Below are 25,499 nucleotides of genomic sequence, written 5' to 3'. Positions count from 1 at the left end.
GTACCCTCCGCCATGTACCTTATGGTGGCCTGCATAGTTTGTACGTAGATATATCTGGTGAACATTGCTAGGAAATGACCCCTGATTAAGCTGTTTTGTTCAGGTTATCCCCAACATCATACTACACCTTTCCCTAGTTCAAGCAGTTCCTTGTCCCATAGGTCCCTGCACTATTATCACCTGATCATCTTTAGTTCTAAATTTTTTGACTTAATTTAACCATACAGGTACTTCTAGACATTGACCTGCAATCTCATATATACTTTATTACGAAATTTACACTATAGCGCTGTTCGTAAAACAAAAAGTTTGAGATTAAGGAACTATTTGTGACCTAAAATAAACGCCTCCCCCCAAATTCTAATCGTTTTTACATTTTTTTATGTATGCGAGTGGAGTCAGCGTCACTAAAAACAGCAATAGATCACAAAATGTTAACACACTGTGCAATTAGCTGTAGTATTTGGTGAATGGTGACAATGTGTTCCCGAGGAAATTGTACGAGTATGCCTCAGACTGATTAACTTTATTTAATTCTTACTTGTCTGCCATGTCTGCTCCGGATTATGTATCTTTGCTTACAGTCCTTGAGATTTTCATATTTTATACATGGGTGATAAATGGAAGTAAATCGATGAACATCGTACCTCCATGAACAAGCCCCACTTGTAGCAACAGAAGTTTTACAAAGTCTTCTGGATCTGGTATCGGGACATATTTACCTCCCAATTGAGATTTACTTCGAGCTTCCACGGTAGGAAAATATCTGTAAAAGCAATGAATGTGCATTCACAAATGTCATCTTCTTGAGTACTAAATATAAATTTGAAACATGGCACATAGGTTTCAGTATACGGACTTACTTTACATATAATGGCGAAGCGGCATCCTTGCTGGGTAAAACGATCCATATTGCACGCAAACTCATTTCTGTACTGACATACCACAGCGAACATCAAAACATCCGATACGTAAACAATAACATTGCAATTTGTTTGCTTCGGAGATATACCACTTCCATACATTACGACAACTGTATCACTTTCCTGTTTTTTTTTGTCTTTTTTAAATTAATTATAAAATATTCTTTCACAGTTGAAAAGTCATTACCAATAATATCTGTCATCTGGTCGTTTGATAATTGTCATTACTAAGCTTTCTCACTTACCGGAAGCTTCATGTGCATTGTTTGGTTAAGGTCTGTAGATCAACTCTGCTTCGAGAGAGCCAATCAGCGTTGTCCCCACCAAATTCAAATGTATGCTATGTTGGGCATTTGGGGTTGGGGCTGTTGAGTTGTGTGTTGATTGTGTACGTCGCTTGACATTAGTGGATTACAATCTACTTTTATTGCAATAAATACGGAACTGTGTTAATGAAGTGATAGCGCTGCAACGTACCAAATACGATGGAACCCTGCAGAGATCCTATTTGCGTTCGTATTAAGCGTCTGAACAAACTTATACTTAACGCCGATAAATGTGTTTTTAAGAATAATTGTCTAGGAAGAGAAGGACTGCTTGATGCCTTGATAGTACTGTATGACGAATGCAGTAACGATGCTCTTAAGAAGGACAGACACGTCGAATTGTTCGTTGAAAAATGTGAGTTTCTTTTATAAGAAATATTTTAGTGGGATGCTTGTGTCCCATAAATATCTACGCCTTTTGTGCTTACTAAATAACTACATTGATCATAAGTTATTCTTTCACGCTTGGCATTAACACATGTTCCCCAGAAGTTCTCATTTTCTGCTATAATTGTTAACAGTTCGTGGAATTGTGGCAGAACTTCGAAGACTGCGCGTTAATGTTACCGATTTCGAGGTGAAGAAAGTTATTGGACGCGGGCATTTTGGTGTTGTCCAAGTTGTAAGAGAGAAACAAACGGGAAACATCTATGCAATGAAAACTTTGCGAAAGGATCAAACACTTGATCAGAATCTGGTAAGTGACATTATTCAAGAAATTTTTTTTGGTCTACAATTTTTCATTATAATTAACATTTTGTAAAGTATTTTCCTTTTTTTAGCGTACTATGTGACGTCAAAAATGGATAAAAAAATTGCATTGATCAGCACTTCGCAACATTTCTTTTTCTTAAATTGAAAGCTGCCTGTAGCAGTAACATGCTAAATAAACTAAAATAAATATACTAAGTGTCGTATGATGATAGCCGATAAGACACTGATGCCATAGCACATAGCATCCCTCCAAAATGTGGAAAGCATTATAGAAAATGTACTGAGGGAAACGTTTTATCAGTCTCCAGAAGTTCAGATTTTGTTTCGAGCCGTTGGATACCTTGTGTTTTTAACAGGTTTCAGACATCACACCCTTTGCAATAATTCCCAACACAGATATAACTGACTGAATCTTCGGGGTAGAAATTTTGGTAAATTACATAACAGCATTATAAAGCCATTAATTTGTGTATGACAGTCAAAGATGTACCTCATCAAAGCATAAAATGTAATGTAGGAGACAAATAATTACATAATTTGCGAGCAGATAGTTTTGCATCATGTTAAGATTGAAATAAGTGTGGTGTAGTCGCAAAACTGCCAAGAAGAAACAATAATTACAAAAACCAACTATATAAGCTAAATATGTAATTTACATTTGTTGCTCAGGGCAGAATCTCTTACGGACACATTCCAAGAATTTACAGTTATATCAAATATATTTTATATCCACATTTAATATAAAGTAAGAGCTGAGAGAGTATGGAAAACAGTGTGGTCAACATATTACCTACTCAAGGGGCTCACCGCTCTTTGGCGAGTTCTTGCTTGGCTACCACAGGGCTCCAGCCTTTGCAGAATCTTTTCCCTTGCGGGCTGCATGTCTATACACTTGTTATTCTTTTTCTACTTCCTTGGGAACATGTCTCAGCCCAAGCATCTGATGCATAACAGGTGATTGGGTAACACGTAATGCCCAGCCCCAATTTGACAGATAGGGTTCACACATACCCCCTGGTAAAGGCCAGTCCCCAGGGAGACGTGATTGCCTGTGCTGCTACCTTCCTAAATTGCCAGTTGGTCCCCCTGTCAGGTGTTCGGCAGGTATGACCTGAGGTGTGAACAATCACCTAAGGTGGGTGCGCCCTCTTCTGAGGAGGGTGCCCAGTTAGAAGGAGCACACCGTTTGAGATGCTGGCAATCATATGGGATTTTCTCGCAATGAGCAAATCATCTTTTTCTTTGTCAACGTCTACCAAACATATACGGAATGAGGCTAATGATTCAAAGACCCTCCCAGCTGCAACATGGTTAATCGTGGTTTCACGTACTGGAGAAAGTCAGTCCTTTGCTACAGAAAATCCATTTATCATTCAGAAAGGTGTTTATGCATTTGCTGGCCCTGTCAAATCCTGCTCTTGTTTACGAAATGCCACTTTGCTCTTGGACACTACTGCTGGTTCTCAAGCATAACAACTGCTTGCAGCGTCGCTCCTCCACAGCTATACTGTTTGTGTTGAGGCCCGTCAAACACTGACTTCTTCCTGTGGTATTATGTACACTAGGCTGCTCGATGGTCTGACTGAGGCAGAAATCCAAATGTACCTCTCTGATCAGGATGTCATTGCAGTCCATTGGATGATGAAAACGGTAGATGCGTCTTTAGTGCCCAAACATGCTCTTTTTCTCAGTTTTGAAAGAGTACTACTTCCATCAAAGATCAAAGAAGGTTATGAAGCTATCACAATCTGAAACCAGTGTCGTCTGTACAGCCACACTCGAATGTCCTGTCGGCACCTGGCCAATTGTGCAACATGTGGAGGGATGCTCACAAGGACTATTGTCCGTCTCCTTCTCTCTGCTGTATCAATTGCTATGGTGACCATGCGACCTCCTCTCAAGATTGTCCTGCGTATCTCAATGAGTGGCTTGTCCAGGAGATGCACCTGAAGGAAAAGTGCTTTACCCCGTTGCTCACAAGTTGTTGGCTAGTTGGAAACCCTGCATTCTACCATCTGGCACCTACAGTACTGTTCTTGCTACATGAAGAACATGGCCATCCAGATATGTGACATCAAAGTCAGCACCGCAGTAGTGAAATCGCCCAGCATCATGGTAGCATTCCCATCTCCTCCTCCAGCTGTGCAACATGCCACCAGACTTTCACCTCATGGGGCAAAGTCACCTGTTACACAACCGGCAGGCCGGCAAGAACAGGAAGAATAATCGTGCGGAGACTTCCTATGTCCCTCCAGCCAACAAAAATTTGAGTCTTCCTCTGCCAACTGGAAAGGCTCCAAGAAGTCAATCAAAGGGAAACTGCCTTCTCATTTGCCAACTCAGAGATAGTCTTTGATGGTGTCGCCACAGGATTCCCTCGCCAGCCGACCTCCGCGTCGCTGGTGTGCACCACCAGCTATTTTTCTGTCCTGGACTCCGCAGACCAACAGAAGCAGAATGCCGAGGCCTCTGTAGACCTCGTGGAGCAGAATCCTCCTGCCTCCGTGCCCTGTAGCAGCGAGTCTTCAAATGCTGACACTCGGCAACCGCTGAGGTGACAGCTTCATTTTTTCCTAATCATGACTGTCCTGCAGTGGAAAGTTCGTGGCCTTAGATACAACAAAGAGAACTTAGCGCACACACACACACACACACACACACACACACACACACACACACACACACACACACACACACACACACACACACACACTCTTGACCTTTTCCCTTTGTACTGTTCACATCCCTCCGTCATTTGGTGTTTCCAGGGTGGATTTTGCACAGAGCATAACTTAATCATAGCTAACACTTCATTCAAGAATCATAAACGAAGGTTGTATACATGGAAGAACCCTGGAGATACTGGACAGTATCAGATAGATTATATAATGGTAAGACAGAGATTTAGGAACCAGGTTTTAAATTGTAAGACATTTCCAGGGGCAGATGTGGACTCTGACCACAATCTATTGGTTATGAACTGTGGATTAAAACTGAAGAAACTGCAAAAAGGTGTGAATTTAAGGTGATGGGACATGGATAAACTGTCTAAACCAGAGGTAGTACAGAGTTTCAGGGAGAGCATGAGGGAACAATTGACAGGAATGGGGGAAAGAAATACAGTAGAAGAAGAATGGATAGCTTTGAGGGATGAAATAGTGAAGGCAGCAGAGGATCAAATAGGTAAAAAGATGAGGGCTAGTAGAAACCCTTGGTAACATAAGAAATATTGCATTTAATTGATGAAAGGAGAAAATATAAAAATGCAGTAAATGAAGCAGGCAAAAAGGAATACAAACGTCTCAAAAATGAGATCGACAGGAAGTGCAAAATGGCTAAGCAGGGATGGCTAGAGCACAAACGTAAGGATGTAGAGGCTTATCTCACTAGGGGTAAGATAGATACCGCCTACAGGAAAATTAAAGAGACCTTTGGAGATAAGAGAACCACTTTGATGGAAACCCAGTTGTAAGCAAAGAAGGGAAAGCAGAAAGGTGGAAGGAGTATATAGAGGGTCTATACAAGGGCGATGTACTTGAGGACAATATTACGGAAATGGAAGAGGATGAAGATGAAATGGGAGATACGATACTGTGTGAAGAGTTTGACAGAGCACTGAAAGACCTGAGTCGAAACAAGGCCCTCGGAGTAGACAACATTCCATTTGAACTATTGATAGCCTTGGGAGAGCCAGCCCTAACAATACTCTGCCATCTGGTGAGCAAGATGTATGAGGCAGCTGCAAAATACTAATGCGAATTCTTCACAGACGAACGGAGAAACTAATAGAAGCCGACCTTGGGCAAGATCAGTTTGGATTCCGTAGAAATGTTGGAACACGTCAGGCAATACTGACCCTACGACTTATCTTAGAATAAAGATTAAGGAAAGGCAAATCTACATTTCTACCATTTGTAGACTTAGAGAAAGCTTTTGACAATGTTGATTGGAATACTCTCTTTCAAATTGTAAAGGTGGCAGGGGTAAAACACAGGGAGCGAAAGACTATTTACAATTTGTACAGAAAGCAGATGGCAGTTATAAGAGTCGAGGGACATGAAAGGGAAGCAGTGGTTGGGAAGGGAGTGAGACAGGGTTGTAGCCTATCCCTGATGTTATTGAATCTGTATATTGAGCAAGCAGTAAAGGAAACAAAAGAAACGTTTGTGGTAGGTATTAAAATCCATGGAGAAGAAATAAAAACTGAGGTTCGCCGGTGACATTGTAATTCTGTCAGAGACTGTAAAGGACTTGGAAGAGCAGTTGATCGGAATGGACAGTGTTTTGAAAACAGGGTATAAGATGAACATCAACAAAAGCAAAACGAGGATAATGGAATGTAGTCGAATTAAGTCGGGTGATGCGGAGGGAATAAGATTAGGGAATGAGACACTTAAAGTAGTAAAGGAGTTTTGCTATTTGGGGAGCAAAATAACTGATGATGGTCGAAGTAGAGAGGAAATAAAATGTAAACTGGCAATGGCAAGGAAAGTGTTTCTGAAGAAGAGATATTTGTTAACATTGAGTATAGATTTAAATGTCAGGAAGTCGTTTCTGAAAGTATTTGTATGGAGTGTAGCCATGTATGGAAGTGAAACGTGGACGATAAATAGTTTGGACAAGAACAGAATAGAAGCTTTCAAAATGTGGTGCTACAGAAGAACACTGAAGATTAGATGGGTAGATCACATAACTAATGAGGAGGTATTGAATAGAATTGGGGAGAAGAGGAGCTTGTGGCACAACTTGACTAGAAGAAGGGATTGGTTGGTAGGACATATTCTGAGACATCGATGGATCACCAATTTAGTATTGGAGGGCAGCATGGAGGGTAAAAATTGTAGAGGGAGACCAAGAGATGAATACACTAAGCAGATTCAGAAGGATGTAGGATGCAGTAGGTACTGGGAGATGAAGAAGCTTGTACAGGATAGAGAAGCATGGAGAGCTGCATCAAACCAGTCTCAGGACTGAAGACCACAACAACAACAACAACAACAACAGGGTGGAGTACCTCCAACTTATTGCTGCAACTTTTCTGTATACTACAGCATCATCCGCGAAAATCCGCATGGAACTTCCGACACTATCTACTAGGTCATTTACATATATGTAGAAAAGCAATGGTCCCATAACACTCCCCTGTGGCACGCCAGAGGTTACTTTAACATCTGTAGACATCTCCCCATTGATAACAACATGCTGTGTTCTGTTTGCTAAAAACTCTTCAATCCAGCCCCACAGCTGGTCTGATATTCCGTAGGCTCTTACTTTTTATCAGGCAACAGTGCAGAACTGTATCTAACACCTTCCTGAAGTCAAAGAAAATGGCATCTACCTGGGAACCTGTATAAATTATTTTCTGGGTCTCGAACAAATAAAGCGAGTTGGGTCTCACACGATCGCTGTTTCCGGAATCCATGTTGATTCCTACAGAGTAGATTCTTGGTTTCCAGAAATGACATGATACGCGAGCAAAAAACATGTTCTAAAATTCTACAACAGATCGATGTCAGAGACATAGGCCTATAGTTTTGCACATCTGCTCGACGACCCTTCATGAAAACTGCAACTACCTGTGTTATTTTCCAATCATTTGGAACATTCCGTTCCTCTAGAGACTTGCGGTACATGGCTGTTAGAATGTGGGCAAGTTCTTTAGCGTACTCTGTGTAGAATCGAATTGGTATCCCGTCAGGTCCAGTGGACTTTCCTCTGTTCAATGATTTCAGTTGCTTTTCTATTCCTTGGACACTTATTTCAATGTCAGCCATTTTTTAGTTCTTGCGAGGATTTAGAGAAGGAACTGCAGTGCGGTCTTTCTCTGTGAAACAGCTTTGGAAAAAGGTGTTTAGTATTTCAGCTTTGCACGTGTCATCCTCTGTTTCAATGCCATTATCATTCCAGAGTGTCTGGATATGCTGTTTCGAGCCACTTACTGATTTAACGTAAGACCAGAACTTCCTAGGATTTTCTGTCAAGTCGGTACCTAGTATTTTACTTTCGAATTCACTGAACGCTTCACGCATAGCCCTCCTTACGCTAACTTTGACATCGTTTAGCTTCTGTTTGTCTGAGAGGTTTTGGCTGCGTTTAAACTCGGAGTGAAGCTCTCTTTACTTTCGCAGTAGTTTCCTAACTTTGTTGTTGTACCACGGTGGGTTTTTCCCGTCCCTCACAGTTTTACTCGGCACGTACCTGTCTAAAACGCATTTTACGATTGCCTTGAACTTTTTCCATAAACACTCAACATTGTCAGTGTCGGAACAGAAATTTTCATTTTGATCTGTTAGGTAGTCTGAAATCTGCCTTCTATTACTCTTGCTGAACAGATAAACCTTCCTCTCTTTTTCTATATTCCTATTAACTTCCATATTCAGGGATGCTGCAACGGCCTTATGATCACTGATTCCCTGTTCTGCACTTATAGAGTCTAAAAGTTTGGGTCTGTTTGTTATCAGTAGGTCCAAGATGTTATTTCCACGAGTCGGTTCTCTGTTTAATTGCTCGAGGTAATTTTCGGATAGTGCACTCAGTATAATGTCACTTGATGCTCTGTCCCTACCACCTGTCCTAAACATCTGAATGTCCCCGTCTATATCTGGTAAATGGAAATCTCCACCTAAGACTATAACATGCTGAGGAAATTTATGTGAAATGTATTCCAGATTTTCTCTCAGTTGTTCTGCCACTAATGCTGCTGAGTCGGGAGGTCGGTAAAAGGAGCCAATTATGAACTTAGCTCAGTTGTTGAATATAACCTCCACTCATAATAGTGCACAGGAGCTATCCATTTCTATTTCACTACAGGATAAACTACTACTAACGGCGACAAACACGCCACCACCGGTTGCATGCAATCTACCCTTTCTAAATGCTGTCTGTGCGTTTGTAAAAATTCCAGCAGAATTTCTCTCTGGCTTCAGCCAGCTTTCCGTACCTATAACGATTTCAGCTTCGGTGCTTTCTATCAGCGCTTTAAGTTCCGGTACTTTACCCATGCAGCTTCGACAGTTTACAATTACAATATCGATTGCTGCTTGGTCCCCGCATGTCCTGACTTTGCCCCACACCCTTTGAGGCTGTTGCCCTTTCTGTAGTTGCCCAAGGCCATCTAACCTAAAAAACCGCCCAGTCCACACCACATAACCCCTGCTACCCGTGTAGGTGCATGCTGTGTGTAGTGGACTCCTGACCAATCCAGCGGAACCCGAAACCCCACCACCCTATGGCGCAAGTCGAGGAATCTGCAGCCCACACAATCGCAGAACCGTCTTAGCCTCTAATTCAGACCCTCCACTTGGCTCTGTATCAAAGGTCCGCAGTCAGTCCTGTCGATGATGCTGCAGATGATGAGCTCTGCTTACATCCCGCTAGCAAGACTGGCAGTCTTCACCAAATCAGATAGCCGCCGGAAGCCAGAGAGGATTTCCTCCGATCCAACGCGACACACATCATTGGTGCCAACATGAGCGACCACCTGCAGATGGGTGCACCCTGTACGCTTCATGGCATCCGGAAGGACCCTTTCCACATCTGGAATGACTCCCCCCCCCCCGCCCTCCCCATATGCACATGGAGTGCACATTGGTTTTCTTCCCCTCCCTTGCAGCCATATCCCTAAGGGACCCCATTACGCGCCTGACATTGGAGCTCCCAACTACCAGTAAGCCCACCCTCTGCGACCGCCCGGATCTCGCAGACTGAGGGGCAACCTCTGGAACAGGACAAGCAGCCATGTCCGGCCGAAGATCAGTATCAGCCGGAGACAGAGCCTGAAACTGGTTCGTCAGACAAACTGGAGAGGCCTTCTGTTCAACCCTCCAGAATAGCTTTCACCCCCTGCCACACCTCGAGACGACCCACTCTACCACGGGTGAGGGGTCAGCCTCAATGTGGGCAGTATCCCGGGCGGCCACAGCCATAGTCCGATCGGGGGATGTGTGGGACGAGCTGGCCATCCCCAAAAAAAAACCCGTCCGGACTCCCACAGTGATGCCCGTTGGCAACAGTCTCAAGCTGTGTGGCCGAAGCCAACACTGCCTGAAGCTGGGAGCGAAGGGATGCCAACTCAGCCTGCATCCGAACACAGCAGTCACAGTCCCTACTCATGCTAAATACTGTTGTGCAAAGAACGTTTGAACTAATCTACAGAGAGCACAAACAAATCGACACAAAATGAAAACGGTTATTAAAATACAAGACTGACTAGTAAATGCAGTAATGCTGCTACTTGTCCACTGCTGACACACTGCTCAGTGGCAGAAGGCTAACTGTACTGTCAGTAACGTACAAAGAGTATTTGAAAGAAATAAAAAAAATGACAGACGACTACGAGACTTTACAAGTCACAAATAGTAAAATGCAAATCTGCCCCTGCTAATTACAAAACTACACAATGATTTGACGGATTTAACTAAACAAATGTGCTAAGAACTCTCAAACAAATTTTCAACTTGACTACTACACTTATAAGAACGCTAAATAAGCCATTTGCTGCTACTTGCGCACTACTGACACACTGCTCAGCGGCAGCAGGCTGACTAGCTAGCTTTTTTGCTATACCAAAGAACTCAATGACATTGTGCATGCATCTGTTTATAATGAATGCAGTTTGCCATCGTAGGATGATGGTTAAAAATGCGGAGAGCACGTCTCCACAAGTGAATGGCATTGCAACACCCCTCAGTCCACCAAGGGACTGGGGCACGGCACGGTAACGAAGTAGTGCGAGGAATGGAACGTGATAAGGATAATGTTTGTAAGATGTTTCGCGCGGTCATCGCAACTGGAGGAATGTTGTTCGTTGCAGGTTGCCAGGGAGGAGCAAAGCATCCAGTCGGCCTTAGAAAGCTGCCATTTGGGTGTGCATGTAGGTGGGGTAGGAGTCAGTGATCGGATGGCACATGGGAAATGGTCGCTCTAGTGCATGTCAGAGAGAACAGACCACTCAAGATAATGGGCAGGCTGGTCAGCGCAGGAGAGGTCCAAATGGGAATAGATGTGAGTGGAGTCTGAAAGGAACATGAGTGCTCCTGTGTTAAGGCAGATGATGTTAAGTTGACTAAGGTCAGCCAAAAGGGCTCCTCTCAAACATATTCTGTTTGTTTGCAGAAGCTGGTGAGCTGCTGCTGTCCTACCGCTGTGACTTTCTCCTCAGCAAATATGTGTGCCTTTTGTCAGCCATGCATGGCCACCTGTCCTATGCCTCCTTTGATGACTCCTTTGATCACCCATATGGGGGCGTGTTCTCTTCTGTTACCTCCAGGAATTCACTTTTAGCTCTTCATGCTACCTGCCATTTTCCTGATGACTGTGAACCCTTCTACACGTTGGCTTCATGCAGCAGCCCACGTTCACTTTGGCTGTCATTCACTTCATAAGGACACTACCCAAGCCTCGCTCTATCGCCTTCAGTTTCATGACCTTCACATGGAATTTCAAGATAGTACCCTTGTGTACACTGGTGTTTCTTGAACTGACTGTGGTGTCGGGTGTGCCTTTGTTATTGTCATCAAAATTTTTTGGTATTGGCTTTCCGGAACACTGCCCAGTATTCACAGAAGAGCTCTTCACCTTGTATCATGCCACGCAGTACATCCAGTGACGCAGACTTTGCAATTGCGTCATTTGCTCCTACTCTCTCTGTGACCTTCAAAGCCCTGTGTGGTGTACACTGTCCATCCGTTAGTGCAAAGGATCCAGGAAAGCTGTCACTTGCTCACTCTTGATGGAGCCACTGTGGTGTTTATGTGGGTTCCTGGTCACTTCGTTCTGACAGGAAACAAGGCCGCTGACATTGCTGCCAAAGCTGCAGTTCTCGTACCTCAGCCTGCTAGTTCTTAGATTCCCTCCAATGTCTTTGTGTTGTTGTCTGTCAGCAGATGGTGCCACTTTGGCTTCATGGGAACATGCTCTGGGTTATTAAGCCTCTCCCAGCGACTTGGACGACCTTCTCTCAGTCCTCTCACTGTGAGGAGATCATTTTAGCTAGGTTGTGTACCATCGGGCACTGTCTTTTTAGCCATTGCCATTTGTTAAGTTATGCTCCCCCACTACTTTGTGCTCATTGCCCTCAACCTTTGACAGTCCGCCATTTCCTGATGGATAAACCTTTTTAACCACTCATGTTCGCATTTGTGTTTGCCGTCTGAGTTATTGGCCATTTTAGTGAATGATACGGGGGCTTTCGACTGCGTTTTACTTTCTATTCATCGTAACAATGTGGCAAAGGACATTTAATCTTTAGTTCAGGACCTACCTTTCTGTATGGTGTATTTTATAGACCTTTCTTCGCATCCCTGTTTTTATCTGTGTTCTACCCCATCACCTGGGATAGATGTGTCGTTGTTTTTAACTCCTCTCTTTGTCTCAGTGTTCTACAGTTCTGACATGGGCGTGTATGACCCTAGTTGTTTTTGCACCTAAAACAAGACAAAACATCAACACATTACAAGGTGTGACATCTTGGCATATAATGCACTAAGAATAAGATGTTTATGTGGAACCAATGCCATACATAATTTTTATGGTCTTTGCATGTACTTCCATGTTAGAATGTGTGGTTCTGCACAAATATCTTATTCTTGGTGCATTGTACACTTTCTAAAAAATTTTATAGTTACATCATACAAACGTCTTCAGTATCTGCATAGGTTTGACAATGCTGCTTTGCTATATGGTTGGAACATGTATTTCACTGCCAATGATGGCTTGATAATTGCCAGGGAACAGAATCCCATGAGAGGAAAAGGAACTTGTTGTCAGAGACAATTTACGGGAAGTTGTGTTTGAACCCACATAGGCAAGCGTGAGAAGAGACAGACGGCTAGTAGTTAAGCAAATGCTGCAAATTGGTAAACACATCTGCCAGCAGGTCAGCTTTTGAGAGGTTAATCTTTGACTTCCTTAAATATATTAATGGCTTTATAATGCTGTTATAATGTAATTTGTCAAAATTTGGATCTTTGTGATGTGACTATGTACTATTTCTTTGCAATTTCTTGAGAATAGGTCTGTGACCCTGAAACTAGGTGCAAAGAATGAAAGATAATTAAATAAATGAAATAAAAACAGAGTATACCTGTGGAAATCCCTTTTATGAAACTGCACTAATCAAGAAATGGAACTTCTTAAAGCACTAACTCTGAGCATAAGCAATTCTAATATTTTTAAGAAATCATTATTACAAGATTTGTCCGTGCCTCTCCCATATATTGGCATTACTTTGCTTATTTTTCATTTTCTGTAATACTCCCGCTCTGAAACAAGGGGTAATATCATAGGGTTAGTGGTGGATGAATAGTGAAAGCTGATGTCTAGAGCAAGGATGATTTTTGAATAGTATTATAAATACTAAAAAGTGAAAAATAAATTCTAACAAAGTTGTAATGGCTGCGTTCAATAGGTAACTGAAGATGTGAACCAGTCCAACACTTAACAAAAATTAGTCAGTTTTCATTAACAGTAGTAGTAGTAGTTGTTGTTGTTTTCAGTCCGTAGACTGATTTGATGCAGCTCTCCACGCTACCCTATCCTGTGCAAGCCTCTTCATCTCCAAATAACTACTGCAACCTACATAATTCTGAATCGTCTTACTATATTCATCTCATGGTCTCCCTCTACAATTTTTACCCAACCATGCTTTCCTCCAGTACTAAATTGGTGATGTCTTGATGTCTCAGGATGTGTCCTATCAATCGATCCCTTCTTGTGTAGCACCACATTTTCAGAAGCTTCTATTCTCTTCTTGTCCAAACTGTTTACTATACTTTAAGAAGACTTCCTCACACTTAAATATATACTCAACGTTAATAAATTTATCTTCTTCACAAATGCTTTTCTTGCCATTGCCAGTCTACATTTTATATCCTCTTTACTTACACCGTCATAAGTTATTTTGTTGCCCAAAATGCAAAACTTGTTTATTTTAAGTGTCTCATTTACTAATCTAATTTCCTCAGCCTCACCTGATTTATTTTCACTACATTTCATTATCCTCATTTTGCTTTTGTTGATGTTCATTATACATCCTTTCAAGACACTGTCCATTCCATTCATCTGCTCTTCCAAGTCCCTTGCTATCTCTGACAGAATTACAATGTCTCTGGCAAACCTTAAAGTTTTTATTTCTTCTACGTGAACTTTAATTCCTATTCCAAATTTTTCTTTTGTTTCCTTTACTGCTTGTTCAATACATATTAAATAACATCGAGGATAGGCTACAACCCTGTCTCACAGCCTTCGTTTCACGCCTCTTGACTCTTATAACTGCCATCTGGTATTTGTACAAATTGCAAATAGCTTTTCACTCCCTGTGTTTTACCTCTGCCACCTTTAGAGTTTGAAAGAGAGTATTCCAGTCAGTATTGTCAAAAGCTTTCTTTAAGTCAGCAAATGCTATAAATGTAGGTTTGTCTTTCCGTAACCTATCTTCTATGAGAAGCCGTAGTGTCAGTATTGCCTTGCATGTTCCTACATTTCTCCAGGATCCAAACTGATCTTTTCCTGCGGCTGGCTTCTACCAGTTTTTCCACTCTTCTGTGAAGGATTTATGTTAGTATTTTGCAGCCGTGACTTATTAAATTGATAGTTTGGTAACTTTCACACTGTCAGCACTTGCTTTCTTTGGGACTGGAATTATTATATTCTTCTTGATGTCTGACAGAATTTCGCTGTTCATACATGGTGCACACGAGGGGCTATCAGTAGTTCTGATGGAATGTCGTCTAACCCTGGGGCCTTGTTTTGAGATAGATCTTTCAGTGGTTTGACAAATTCTTCATGCAGTGTCATATCTCCCATCTAATCTTCAACTACGTCTTCTTCCATTTCCGTAATAATTGTCAATCAAGTACATCTCCCTTTTATAGACACTCTGTATAATCCCTCCACCTTTCTGCTTTCCCCTCTTTGCTTAGGACTGTTTTCCATCTTAGCTCTTGATATTCATAGAGGTGTTTTTTTCCCCAAAGGTCTCTTTAATATTCCTGTAGGTGGCATCTATCTTTCCCCTTATGACATATGCTTCTAAATCCTTCATTTAACCTCTAGCCATTTTGCACTTGTCAATCTCATTTTTCAGATGTTTGTGTTCCCTTTTGCCAGCGTAGTTTACTACATTTTTATATTTTCTCCTTTCATCAGTTAAATTCAATATCTCTTGTTGTCCAAGGATTCCTAATAGCCCTCATCTTTTTACCTACTTGATTCTCTGTTGCCTTCATTATTTGATCTCTCATAGCTACCCATTATTATTATTATTATTATTATTATCTCTTTCCTTTCTCAGGCGTTATGTCTGGTTAAAAATGGAAAGTGACACGGGCCTTGATCAAGCGTGACTACCTTTTAACTGTACGGTATATGTTACAGTGCATTTAGGAACTTTCGGGTAATTAAACATGTATCAACAATTACAGATTTCTGTAGTTGTATATATATATGTTTGGATGTAGCTGTATTGCGTTGATGTACTGGTGGATATTGTGTGGTATGACTCCTGTAGTTGATAGTATAATTGGTATAATGTCAACTTTATCTTGATGCCACATGTCCTTGACTTCCTCAGCCAGTTGGATGTATTTTTCAATTTTTTCTCCTGTTTTCTTTTGTATATTTGTTGTATTGGGTATGGATATTTCGATTAGTTGTGTTAATTTCTTCTTTTTATTGGTGAGTATGATGTCAGGTTTGTTATGTGGTGTTATTTTATCTGTTATAATGGTTCCGTTCCAGTATAATTTGTATTCATCATTCTCCAATACATTTTGTGGTGCATACTTGTATGTGGGAATGTGTTGTTTTATAAGTTTATGTTGTAAGGCAAGCTGTTGGTGTATTATTTTTGCTACATTGTCATGTCTTCTGGGGTATTCTGTATTTGCTAGCATTGTACATCTGCTTGTGATGTGATCTACTGTTTCTATTTATTGTTTGCAAAGTCTGCATTTATCTGTTGTGGTATTGGGATCTTTAATAATATGCTTGCTGTAATATGTGGTGTTTATTGTTTGATCCTGTATTGCAATCATGAATCCTTCCGTCTCACTGTATATATTGCCTTTTCTTAGCCATGTGTTGGATGCATCTTGATTGATGTGTGGCTGCATTAGATGATACGGGTGCTTGCCATGTAGTGTTTTCTTTTTCCAATTTACTTTCTTCGTATCTGTTGTTATGTGATCTAAAGGGTTGTAGAAGTGGTTATGAAATTGCAATGGTGTAGCCGATGTATTTATATGAGTGATTGCTTAGTGTATTTTGCTAGTTTCTGCTCGTTCTATAAAGAATTTTCTTAAATTGTCTACCAGATTTTACACATGTCTGCCTGTTTATATATATATATACCTAAAAACAAAGATGATGTGACTTACCAAATGAAAGTGCTGGCAGGTCGACAGACACACAAACTAACACAAACATACACACAAAATTCAAGCTTTCGCAACAAACTGTTGCCTCATCAGGAAAGAGGGAAGGAGAGGGAAAGACGAAAGGATGTGGGTTTTAAGGGAGAGGGTAAGGAGTCATTCCAGTCCCGGGAGCGGAAAGACTTACCTTAGGGGGAAAAAAGGACGGGTATACACTCGCGCACACACACACATATCCATCCACACACATACAGACACAAGCAGACATATTTAAAGACAAAGAGTTTGTATATATAATTGTGTGTGTGTGTGTGTGTGTGTGTGTGTGTGTGTGTGTGTGTGTGTGTGTGTGTGGGCGCGCGCGCGCATACCTGTCCTTTTTTTCCACTAAGGTAAGTCTTTCCACTCCTGGGATTGAGATGACTCATTACCCTCTCCCTTAAAACCCACATCCTTTCGTCTTTCCCTGTCCTTCCCTCTTTCCTGATGAGGCAACCTTAGGTTGCGAAAGCTCGAAATTTGTGTGTGTGTTTGTGTGTTTTTTATTGTCTCCTATCAACATACCGACGCTTTCGTTTGGTAAGTTACAGCATCTTTGTTTTTAGATATATGTCCATAATGTAGGTTTTTTATGTCGATAAATCCCCTTCCTCCTTCCTTTCAGCTTAATGTGAATCTTTCTGTTGCTGAATGTATGTGATGTATTCTATATTTGTGGCATTGTGATCGTGTAAGTGTATTGAGTGCTTCTAGGTCTGTGTTACTCCATTTCACTACTCCAAATGAGTAGGTCAATATTGGTATAGCATAAGTATTTATAACTTTTGTCTTGTTTCTTGCTGTCAATTCTGTTTCCAGTATTTTTGTTAGTCTTTGTCTATATTTTTCTTTTAGTTCTTCTTTAATATTTGTATTATCTATTCCTTATCTTTTGTCTGTATCCTAGATATTTTATAGGCATCTGTTTTTTCCATCACTTCTATTGCAGTCGCTGTGGTTATCCAATATGTAATCTTCTTGTTTAGTGTGTTTTCCCTTGACTATGCTATTTTTCTTACATTTGTCTGTTGCAAAAGCCATATTTATATCATTGCTGAATACTTCTGTTATCTTTAGTAATTGATTGAGTTGTTGATTTGTTGCTGCCAGTAGTTTTAGATCATCCATGTATAGCAAATGTGTGATTTTGTGTTGGTATGTTCCAGTAATATTATATCCATAATTTGTATTATTTAGCATGTTGGATAGTGGGTTCAGAGCTAGGCAGAACCAGAAAGGCCTTAATGAGTCTCCTTGGTATATTCCACGCTTAATCTGTATTGGCTGTGATGTGATATTATTTGAGCTTGTTTGGATATTAAGTGTGGTTTTCCAATTTTTCATTACTATGTTTAGGAACTGTATCAATTTAGGATCTACTTTGTATATTTCCAATATTTGTAGTAACCATGAGTGAGGTACACTATCAAAAGCTTTTTGGTAATCAATGTATGCGTAGTGTAGCATCCTTTGTTTAGTTTTTGCTTGATATGTCACTGGTGCAGCCTCTTTGTTCTTCATTTATAATTTTGTTCTGTGTTGTATGTGTCATTATTTTCTGTGTAATGACTGAAGGTAATATTTCGTGTATTGTTGGTAGGCATGTTATGGGGTGATATTTTGCTGGGTTTGCTGTGTCTGCTTGATCTTCAGGTTTCAGAGAAGTTATTCCTTGTGTAAGTGTATCAGGGACTGTGTATGGGTCTGCAGTGTAACTGTTAAATAATTTAGTTAGATGTGAATGTGTTGAGGTAAACTTCTTTAGCCAGAAATTTGCTATTTTATCTTTTCCAGGGGCTTTCCAATTGTGACTTCATGTTGCGAAATTATAACTTCAGGCATTTGTGGTATCATCTTGTACGTGTATGTTTCTGTTTGTATCCACCGTGCATATCTGTTATGTTGTACCGGGTTTGACTATATGTTGCTCCAGAAGAGTTCCATGTCTGTTATGTTTGGTGGATTGTCTATTTTAATGTGTGTGTTATCTATTGTCTGGTAAAATTTCTTTTCGTTTGTGTTTAATGTTTGGTTTTGTTTCCTTCTATTTTCACTTTTTTTGTATCTTGTAAGTCGTTTGGCCAATGCTTGTAATTTCTGCTTCTTTTCATCTAATTGCTCTATCGCTTCTTGTTGTGAGATTTTACCTAACCTTTTTCGTTTTTTTTCTGACATTTCATTTCTTATAAATTGTGTTAGCTGTCCAATGTCTTTTCTCAGTTTTTCTATTCTGATCTGTAGCCTGTGTTGCCATGCTGGTTTTGTGGGTCTCTTCTGTGTGTTGGTTGGTTCTGATCTCTGCCTAGTGTGTATATTTAGTGTAGTGAGTGCTCTTATATAAACCAGTAGTTGTAGCTCTTCCATAGTTGTGTTTTCATTTATTTTGTTGTGTATGATTGTGTTGATAGTTTTTATTGTTGTTTCGACTTGTGGGTTATTTGGCAGTCTATGCAAGAATGGTCTAATGTCTGTATTTGTGTCTTTGTATTCTATATATGTCAGCTGAAATTTCTCTTCTATATCTAACATGTGTGTCACTTCGTGTTTTATTTGTGCTTGTTCTGGTGGCTGTCTTAAGATTTCGTTTTCCTCTGATTGTTTAATCGATGCATGTTGTTCTTTGTTTGTTTGCTCTGGGATGTTTGAGTCCATTACCGTATTTTCTTCTTCTTCTGATTGCACATTATTTTGTTCCAGTATTTGTTGTACTTGTTGTTTGATGTTTTCTAATTCTGACTGGGGTATCCTGTTATTTTTTATTATTACACGGATCTGATCAGCTAGTCGTTGTTCTGTTAAAAATTTTAATTCTGGGTATCTGGTAATAAATGTTTGTATACTTGTGATCTGTATCCAGCTGTGATGGTTCATAAATTTGTTGCTCGGTAATAACAGAACATGAGGTGTCGGTTAACTTCATATAACCATCTCATCCTCTGTCTTTGCGTTCCTTCTAGAGTGGTTGCAGGAAGCATATCCATCAAAACACCTCTATTTGGATTTAAATCATTTTCCGTGTGGCTAGCGGAGCCGTTAACATTGTAGACGGGCATAGGGTTCAAGCTTCGTCCCCGACCATGACAGCGCTTGTAAGAGGTTTCATTAGTTCTGTCCTGAACCAACTAATCACACTAAAAGGGGGGTTAGCCCTATTAGTGGTTTGTTCTTTTCGTCGCCTTTTACGACTGGCAGAACATACCGGAGGCCTATTCTTTTCCCGGGCCTTTATAATATTATTATTATCTTTCCTTTCTCTGACGTTATGTCTGGTTCGAAATGGAAAGTGACGCGGACCTTGATCAAGCGTGACTTCCTTTTAGCTGTACGGTATATGTTACATTGCATTTAGGAACTTTCAGGTAATTGAACATGTATTATTATTATTATTATTATTATTATTATTATTATTCTACATTCCTTTCCCCTGTTCTTGTCAATTGTTCCCTAATTCTCCCTCCGAAACTGTCTACAACTTGCAGTTCTTTCAATCTATCCAGGTCCCACCTCCTTAAACTCGTACCCTCTTGCAGTTACTTCAGTTTTAGTCTATAGTTCATAACCAGTAAATTTTGGTCAGAGACCACATCTACCCCCGGAAGTGTCTTAAAATTTAAAATTTGATTCCAATACCTTTGTCTTACCATTACATAAACAACCTGAAACCTTCTGGTGTCTCCATATCTCTTCTACATATACAACCTTCTTCCATGTTTCTTAAACCAAGAATTAGCTATTGCTAAATTATGCTCTGTGCAAAATTCTATCAGACGGCTTCCTCTTTCATTGCTTTTCCTTAGTCCATATTCACCTACTATTTTTCCTTCCCTTCCTTTTCCTACTATTGAATTCCAGTCCTCCATGACTATCAAATTTTCATATCTCTTAGCTATCTGAATAATTTCTTTTATCTAATTATACATTTTTTCAAGTTGTTCTTCATCTGTGGAGCTAGTTGGCATATGAACTTGTGTGGTGGGTGTGGGCTCCGTGTCTGTCTTAGCTACAATAACCACATACACTATGCTGTTCATAGTAGCTTATCCGCATTCCTATTTTTTTTATTCATTATTCAACCTGCTCCTGCGTTATCTCTATTTGGTTTTGTATTTATAACCCTGTATTCACCTGACCGGGTGTCCTGTTCCTACTGCCACTGAACTTCACTAACTCCCACTGTATCTAACTGTTGAACAGAAGTAGTGGTGAGATGTAGTTCAGTTGGCAGAAAGTGGGATATTATATTGGATAAGTTATTTATTGAAATGCAGACTTAATTGTCAGTATGGACGCATCATTATTTTTCCTACAAGGGTCATTAGGATTAATTGTGCATCAGGTATCAGGGTTTTTTCTTTTCTGATTTTTAAGTTATTACGCAGTCAGCACATTGTTTGGTAACCAGTTCTTCTAAATTATACAGATGGCATTCTATCAGGAAGAACGAGATATAATGGCACAAGCATCTTCTCCATGGATTACATCATTGCAGTATTCATTCCAAGACATGCAAAATCTGTACCTGGTAATGGAATTTCATCCTGGAGGTAATCTCCTTTCACTTCTCGATAGATTTGATGGTGTGTTGTCGGAAGAATTGTGCAGGTGAGTTATTTCTACAGCTTTTTGTATTTCCTCTAACTGAGAAGTAGCTATGTTTGTTTCACTGTACGTTCACTTTGCACTATAATTAAAAATTGTCATCAATACCATTATTTGTCACTTTTACTGATATCTTGTTGAATTTTAAACCCCTATCTTCCTCCTTTCATTTCTTTTTTTGTAATTTGATGGAACTGCCTTCAGATACTGATTTGGTCATCCTAACTCTGTCTCTGCTGATTACAGTAATATGTGCAGCTGATTTATTCCTTCATCTTTATTAACAACTTACTTACAGCTCTGTGCTTTTTGGTAGGAATTAAGCAAGTCAGTAACTTTAAACAGAGCTTTTCATTTCATGTATGTAAATGAATATTGTGCTTTCAGGTTTTACCTCTCGGAACTGGCACTGGCTATCCACAGCTTACACACAATGGGGTACGTTCACCGTGATATAAAGCCAGAGAACATCCTCATAGACCTCTGTGGGCACTTAAAGCTTGCAGATTTTGGGTCATCAGCTAGATTGTCAGCTGCCGGTATGGTCCGCAGCAAGCTACCCGTGGGCACTCTGGACTATATAGCACCGGAAGTACTTCTCGTTCTGGAAGGTCCTCATCATGGTGTTTCATATGGGGTAAGAAACATGACTTGCACTAGACCACTGTTATTGATCTGAGTTGGTTGAATTACTTGCTGAGCTGCCCATCCAACTTTCCCCCTCATTCATTCTTAGTTTCTTGTACTTGTTAGATTGGGAGATATTAACTGTTTTACCTGAGCTCCCTTTGAACTTTCAGCAGGTACACCTGATCCAGCTTTGTACAGAAACATTATACCATGTATGTCTCTTAAGAGTTCTCAGCTTCATTTTCTCTGATGTTTTGGTAGATATTTATAATTTCATTTTTGTAAACTGAAGGTGGAGGAGGAAAAAAAAGAAGGGATTACTGATGTCAGCTGCATTGCAACATTGTGTGGAATCAGCAGCGAAGAGTGAAAATGTGTACCCCCACCGCGATTCGAACCCGGGACCTCCTGTTTACTAGGCAGATGCGTTAACCACTTTCGGACATGTCTGAAAGAACAGACACCATGCTTTCATATAACTGATTGACTTAGATGGGCAATGGATTCACCTTCTTCAGTGCAGATGCACAAGTATGTCTGACCTCCTGCAGGAATCTCAGAGTAGCAAGTGTGGAGGGAAGTTTACATTCTAATTCTACCAGGATTTGGGATTATCTCTCACATTGTATGTCAAGAAAGAGGAAAAATTGAATCATTAATGGACAGGGACCGTGGATAGGTGGCGCTCGGTGGGAATGTGGGTCGGCTGTTGGGCGTGCTGAGATAGTTTGCACAGTTGCGATAACACTGTGTCCTAGATGGTGCCTAGTAAGCAAGAGATCTCTGGTTCGAATCCAGTCCGGTACATATTTTCATTCATCGCGTTGATTCCACCTAATGTCCCGATGCAGCTAACATCAATAATCCCTTCGCTTTCCTTTCCTTTCCTTTCTTTTCTTCCCCCTCCACCTTCAGTTTACATATAATGTATCACAGGTGCAGACACCAGGAATTAATATAATTTCATTTTTGTAATGTGTAAACAGTGTCAAACAAATAAATACTGTTAATCTTGTGGTGCTCTCTCTGTGAGAAGTATAGGTTTGTTTCTCATAACAAACTAAATGTTTTTAAATTGGAATGTTATACTGGTCCCATGTTGGTCAAGCAATAATTTGTTGTTAGTATGTGTTATCAGTGACAGCAAAACACAAACAGCTAGAACTCTTGTAGAGACTGAGTAGCACTACTACATGGTGATAGCAGGTGGAGTGTAACAACCACGTGCTGTAGATGAACTAAGCGAAAATGGACTTTTCCTTCCCAGTGGTCTGTCACCTTATTGCTATTTGTGACAGTTTACCATAATGACGTAATTTTTTTTACAGTCACTTTTCTCTGCTTCCTGATTAGTGAAGCTGTTATTCAGTGCCTGGAAATCTTGGCATTTGACTACTACACCTTCTGCAGAGGGTTAAGGGCTGTAATAGAGCTCTGAACTACGCAAGCTGCTAAACAACATAAATGTCTTTCAATAACCCTTCTGTATTTTGCATCCAGTGTATGAAAACATTTACATCTGTTGATGGTCACACCTCTTTTTCAATTCGTAAAATGTATATATTGTTACTTATTATAATTTCTGTGCAGAATCTCAGAAAAGAATCAACACCGTGTCACACCGAAATGGTCAGTGCAATGCGTACTGACAAGAGACTGGGACAAGAAAGGTGCAACAAATAAATGTTTGCTGATCTTTCAGTGTCCACTTTTATCAACCGATTGAGAGCAAGTGACATAGCCATGTTCTGTTTAGTGAAAACATCAGGAACATAACTGTGCCCAGCTGTTAGTACATACCAGTAAAATCCAATTCTTTGAAGAATTGAACTCCCATAAATAAAACATTTTAAAATGTCTATTTTACAAAGTTGTTAAATACTTGACATTAAGCATATAAGTAAAAAGAAGTTTGATAAAAATTTTGAAATTATGCTTAAAGTTTGTTGAGTCACTAAGTGCTGTCATTCTCAAATACAGGATGAATAGATTTCGGGTATTTGTATGCCATTGGTTGTACAGCCTCAAGACAAAAACACAGTTGCTAATTGTCATAAATAGCTTATTTGGTTAAAGTTCCAACATTAGAATATACATCTTATTAGTAGATTATGACTGCCTCTTTTAAATTTGTTAAATAATTATGCAAACAGTGGAAAAACCAGGCTGAAATAATGATAGTATAATGAAATGAATGGATTGTTACTCACCATATAGCATTTTACAAATAAAACATGAATGAGTGGTTGAGTTACAGAACAAAGGCAGTGCTCAACTAATTAATCTTTGCATTTATACTTTTCTGTTGTTATTTTTATGTATCTGAATAAAGCATTATACAGTTTGATGCTAGAATGGAGTGTGCCTTTTTGGAATAGTGCTATATTTGATGAATGTAAACCATTCATTTGTCTTGTATAATGGCTATGTACAGATTCATTATGGGAGATAAAAGGATCATTACTGTTCATATTTCTTTTATTATAATTAAATTTTCTGTTATGTACACACAGAGAAGTGACAGAATTTTATTTTCTCTGAACAACTGATTGTATGATGATGTTTTCTGGTCTACTCCTAACATTCTACATCTACATGAATATTCTGCAAATCACTCTTAAGTGCCTAGCAGAGAGGGTTCATCGAAGCCCCATCACAATAATTCTTTATTATTCCAATCCCAAACAGCGCAGCCGGCCGGAGTGGCTGAGCGGTTCTAGGCGCTGCAGTCTGGAACAGAGCGACCGCTATGGTCGCAGGTTCAAATCCTGCCTCGGGCATGGATGTGTGTGATGTCCTTAGGTTAGCTAGGTTTAATTAGTTCTAAGTTCTAGGTGACTGATGACCTCAGAAGTTAAGTCGCATAGTGCTCAGAGCCATTTGAACCAAACAGCGCATGGAAAAAACGAACATCTTTATCTTTCTGTGAGAGCTCTGATTTCCAGTAGTTTATTACGATAGTTTCTCCCTATGTAGGTCGGCATCAACAAAATAGTTTTGCATTTGGAGGAGGAAGTTGATGGTTGAAATTTCATAAGAAGATTCTGCTGCAGCAAAAAACACCTTTTTTTAATAATCTCCACCCCAAATCCTTTATCATGTCAGTGATACACTCCGCCCTATTTCGGGATAATACAAAATGTGCTGCTGCTCTTTGAATTTTCTCAATGTACTTCGTTAATCCTATCTGGTAAGGATCCCAGACCACACAGGTGTACTCGAAAAGAGGACGAACAGGCGTAGTGTGGCAGTCTCTTTAGTATATCTGTTACATTTTCTAAGTGTTCTGCTAATAAAACCTAGTCTTTGGTTTGCCTTTCCCACAACATTTTCTGTGTGTTCTTTTCAATTTAAATTGTTTGTAATTGTAATTTTTAGGTATTTACTTGAATTTACGACCTTTAGATTAGAGTGATTTATTGTGTAACTGAAGTTTAATGGATTCCGTGTAACATTCATGTGGATGGCCTCACACTTTCCATTATTTAGGGTCAATTCCAATTTTTGCACCATGCAGTTTTTTTTTTTCCCCTAAATCGTTTTACAATTTGTTTTGAACTTCTGGTGACTTCACTAGACGATGAACAGCGTCATCTGCAAACAATCTAAGATGGCTGCTCATATTGTCTCCTAAATCATGTATATAGATAAGGAACAGCCTAGGGACTAAAACATTACAATGTGGAATGGCAGAAATCATTTCTGTTTTACCTGATGTCTTTCCATCAGTTACTATGAATTGTGACCCCTCTAACGAAAAATCACGAATTGAGTAACATAACTGAGATGATAATTCATAAGCATGCAGTTTCACTTCAAGCTGCTTGTGAGGTACAGTGTCAAAAGCCTTCTGGAAATCTATAAATGTGGAATCCATTTAAAATCCTTCGTCAGTA

The 25,499-nt window shown here is 40.0% G+C and overlaps 2 protein-coding genes across 3 annotated transcripts in view; one reads left to right on the top strand and one right to left on the bottom strand.

Annotated features, from left to right (window-relative positions):
• LOC126101619 (AP-5 complex subunit mu-1-like) overlaps positions 1-1,150 on the bottom strand; it is a 71,996-nt gene extending 70,846 nt beyond the window's left edge. The window contains exons 1-2 of one of the 2 annotated variants that reach the window (XM_049912303.1): positions 864-1,150; positions 648-766 (exon numbers count right to left, since the gene is read on the bottom strand). In XM_049912303.1, coding sequence (XP_049768260.1) covers positions 648-766; positions 864-928 — 184 coding nt within the window. In that variant the 5' untranslated portion in view covers positions 929-1,150. The remainder of the gene's footprint in view (positions 1-647; positions 767-863) is intronic. The other variant, XM_049912304.1, reaches the window with a different exon arrangement.
• Positions 1,151-1,303: 153 nt separating this feature from the next.
• The window catches only part of LOC126101616 (citron rho-interacting kinase), a 231,250-nt gene continuing 207,054 nt past the window's right edge, over positions 1,304-25,499 (top strand). Inside the window, exons 1-4 of the mRNA XM_049912299.1 lie at positions 1,304-1,604; positions 1,771-1,946; positions 20,795-20,976; positions 21,361-21,610. Coding sequence (XP_049768256.1) covers positions 1,409-1,604; positions 1,771-1,946; positions 20,795-20,976; positions 21,361-21,610 — 804 coding nt within the window. The 5' untranslated portion in view covers positions 1,304-1,408. The remainder of the gene's footprint in view (positions 1,605-1,770; positions 1,947-20,794; positions 20,977-21,360; positions 21,611-25,499) is intronic.

This window comes from Schistocerca cancellata, chromosome 9, assembly GCF_023864275.1.
Source record: "Schistocerca cancellata isolate TAMUIC-IGC-003103 chromosome 9, iqSchCanc2.1, whole genome shotgun sequence".
NCBI classification, from domain to species: domain Eukaryota; kingdom Metazoa; phylum Arthropoda; class Insecta; order Orthoptera; family Acrididae; genus Schistocerca; species Schistocerca cancellata.
Note: the sequence above shows the minus strand (reverse complement) of the source record. Positions and strands in the feature narration are given on the sequence as shown.